The sequence below is a fragment of the Coturnix japonica genome, chromosome 27 (assembly GCF_001577835.2).
Source record: "Coturnix japonica isolate 7356 chromosome 27, Coturnix japonica 2.1, whole genome shotgun sequence".
Lineage (NCBI taxonomy): Eukaryota > Metazoa > Chordata > Aves > Galliformes > Phasianidae > Coturnix > Coturnix japonica.
In genome coordinates this window covers 427,624-431,299 of record NC_029542.1, presented here as the reverse complement: position 1 = coordinate 431,299, position 3,676 = coordinate 427,624, and the positions used below count along the sequence as shown (strand labels likewise).

General features: G+C 46.7%; 1 protein-coding gene across 1 annotated transcript; it reads right to left on the bottom strand.

Annotated features, from left to right (window-relative positions):
- Positions 1-1,811: 1,811 nt before the first annotated feature.
- On the bottom strand, positions 1,812-2,150 carry LOC107324999 (feather keratin 1-like). Its single transcript, XM_015885435.1, has one exon. The coding sequence runs from the start codon at positions 2,124-2,126 to the stop codon at positions 1,812-1,814; it is 315 nt and encodes a 104-aa protein (XP_015740921.1). The 5' UTR covers positions 2,127-2,150.
- Between the last annotated feature and the right edge of the window lie 1,526 nt (positions 2,151-3,676).

Below are 3,676 nucleotides of genomic sequence, written 5' to 3'. Positions count from 1 at the left end.
GGACCTTAGATGTCATGGTCAACCCCCAGGGATTTTGAGGCACTCCTGTGTAGAGAGTTGGCCATTCTACCACTTGCACACACAGGGCGGATTCAAACCCAGGGTCTCCGGTGTTGCAATGCGGCATTCCTACCACTTGCGCCACCGGGGCACACTCATGTATCGATGATAGAACTAGAGGGAATGGTTTTAAGTTGCACCAGGGGAGTTCAGGTGAACGTTTAGAAGTATTACTTCCCCTGATCCTTTCAAGAGAGAGTGAGAGAGCAGCACTGTGGAAATACAAGAAGGACTGTATGGAGCAGCAGCTGTGGAGCAAGATAAACAACATGAGAACGAAGGACACCTCTAGAGGAAGAAAGAACAGCTTGTGGCTCTGATTGGATAAGTGCCCACATGAACAGTTGAAGAAATGCTTGTGGATGTTCTGCTGACGTGTAAAGGAGAATGGGAAAGCTGAGAAAACTTGTGAAGGTATGTAAGTAATGTGAGAACTTGTAATAAACTATACGGATCATTCACACCAGAGTCCGTGCATCAGACACAGCACAGCGTAGTCAAAATTTGTTGGCAATCATTCTGAACCCACCACAATGGGCAGAAGACTATGACGAGACAAAGCATTAAAGGCCAACCTGAATTAAATCTAGGAGTTCTGCAGGCCACGTCAAATTGTGCACAACATTTAAATGGGGGAGAGACAGGTTGGCTGAGCATCAGTCTCATGTTAGGATCTGCAAAGTGTTTTTCACATTCCTACCTTATCTCAGTTACATTTCCCTTCTCGTCTTACAGTGTACTTATATCAACATGTGAATTCTTCTCACTCTTCCACTTCCTAGTAACTTCTGAAAATGACAGTGGGTGGGAAGAAACCAAGAAAATGGTTAATACTTCTGTGCATGCAAGGGTCATTGTGTTCAATATAGAGCCATTCAGAAGATCTCCAAGGAAGTGATTATGTGATGGATGCTCTAATCAGAACCATTTTCACATGTGAGTTCTCATTTCTCCTAGCCTATATTAGAGACAATTTCTATATCACAGAGGGTGAGGAGTTACCAAGACTCTGGAGGGATCTTGTTTGGATAACGGGGACATTGCACTGGCTTATAGGGCCATTCAGGAGCTCTACAAGGAAGTGCAGCGTCCATCAGCAAAGGCTGCAGAGACACTTGCAAACAAGGAAGGGGAGCTGCTGAATAGCCACAGGAAGCAGCTGGCCACCATCACACAGGTTCTGCCAGTGCCCACTTGACAGCTGGCTTGATGCTGCAATGACCTCAGGGCTGATACAGCTTCTCTACCCTAAACAGCATAGACCCAAAAGAAGAATCAATCTAAAGATATCCCCTCCCTAAAAAAATGTGACTCCCTTTGAAATGGAAAAACAACAAAAACACAAAAAGCATCCTGGGATAGAAGAGCAGTAGTGTATCCAGGAGCTCAAGTGCTACGGCATTCTGAATCTGCTCACTTCTCAGATGACAGAATTTGGAATAATGTACTCAGTTGTGGACTCTTTTAAAAGAAAGACATCGAGCATGTAGAGCAAGTTCTGCAGTGCTCTCTCAACAGGAAGAGTTTTCCTCCCTGGAAGCTACAGCCTCCACCTTCCTTGTTACTGCTGAGATAATCAGAAAGGATTAAGAACTGCAAAATGAATCGTAGTCACTGAAAAACTACAGGTTTTTTTTCTACTGTGATAATCAGCCTCGTAGAGATTCACTGAAAACTCCTACTCACAACAATGAAAAACAAGAAAAAAAGCAGTGGTTGGGGATTTTCCTCCAGGGCCATCAGCAGCAGCTTTAGCAGGGGAAGAACCTCCTGCTACTGTAGCGGCTGCCTAAGCCAGAGAGGCCAAAGCCTCCAGAGGAGATGGGCACACCCTCAGAGCTGAGGATGCTGCCAACAGCAGCGGAGGTGGAGGATCCCACGGCGGTGTTCTGCGGGAAGGAGCTGAGGATGGGTCCGGGCAGGGTCACCACCACGGGAGAGGGCTGGATGAAGACATTGGAGTCCTGGCACTGCCTGAAGCAGGGCTCATTGCAGCTGTTGGCCAGCGGGGTTGGGCCGCAGGGCTGGCAGGGCAGGCGAGGCAGGCACTGGTCGTAGCAGGACATGTCTGCTGTCTGGAGGGGCACCTGTTGTGAGAGAGGGTGATGCAAAGGAAAGGGAGAGTGAGCAGCAGCAGGAGAGAGCCAAAGCAAGTATATGCATTATTTACTGTTCCCAAGAAATTGTGTGCCTCTTCAAGGATGTAGACAGGTAGTCAATTATGGAAAGGAATGGATTCAGGGATTACTAGACTTCTATATGCAATGGGAGCATGATGTTGTGCAGCTAAGGTCAGTCCTAGCTACTAGGCAATGTTTCTCAAAACTCTGCCCAGTCTTCTTTATACTGATACACCACTTGCTTCTCAGCTAAGGCTGTTGCAGTCATTAATTTGAGAAACGGAAAAATAATAAAATTCAGTCTGGAATCATCTAGGTCTGCCTGCTCAGATCTAATCAACACCTGACAGTCACACCTGGGCTGCCCTGAAGAGCCATGCTCCAATGTGGCCTGCAGAGGGTGCCAAGTCATCTTCCAGAAAGGGGAAGTGAAGTTTGCGAGTTTCCATCTTCTCTTTTGGCATTCAACTTCAAGTAATTTTGAAACCTCAATCCCAAAGGTGGAACAAAACCATCTTCTTGCTACTCAGTCAGAGCTACTGGGACTCACTGTACTCTGCGTTTATGTGGCTTCACCTCAAGTACTGCGTGCAGTTTTGGTCAGGATAGTGAAAGGTCTACAGGAGAAGTTGAATGTGGAGTGATTGAGGCCGCTTGCCTTAATTATTAACTATTAGAGAAAGCTGAGACATGACTTCATTGCAGTCTACAGCTTCTCCATGAGGGCAAATTATGATGGAGCTTCTGCTCTCTTCCCTCTTGTGACCAGCAATAGGAACTGAGAGAACAATGTAAATCTGCACTGGGAAGATTCAGTCTGGATATTAGGAAAACATTCTTCATTGAAAGGGTGTTGTAGGATCAGAAAGAGGAGCTGCTGACAGAGATCAGTGAGGACACCTGACATTAACACCACCTGCTTGCACCCCAACAATTTGGTCACTACCCATTGGTACCATCTGTTCCTGGTCTGACCACCCCAGTTGACAGCACCAGTTGTCCAAGGCACAAAACTGGCTGAAACTCCACCAGGATGGCTCTTGGTGGCAGAATACAGTGGGAAGAAACAGCAAAAGTCCAAAGTGATATGCAGAAATCTTTAATGAGTGTTCAAAGAGGAAAATGAAGTCAATCTAAACAGAGGTTCCACAGTACAGGATTCACCTGATCCCATGGTAAATTTCCTGCTGGGCATGTGCCTGGCTTTCCAGCAGAGCATTGGGTGCCTCAGAGTAGTCCCAACACCCAGAGGAACATGGAGAGGGTGGGGTGTGGGGGGGGAGGGGGTAGAGGAAGAGAAAATGGAAAGAGGTAGATGGGGGAATGGAAGAAGAGACATGAGACCGGCTTTTTAAAAAGCCATGTTTTCTTCTTCCTGCCAGCATTTGCTAGAATAGTTGAGGGTGGTCAGGAAAGCAGTAGCCTGAAAATTCCTCCTTTATCTGGTAGTTTTTGGAAGAACTTTCCCAGAACCATGGTCAGCATCTTTAGCAAGG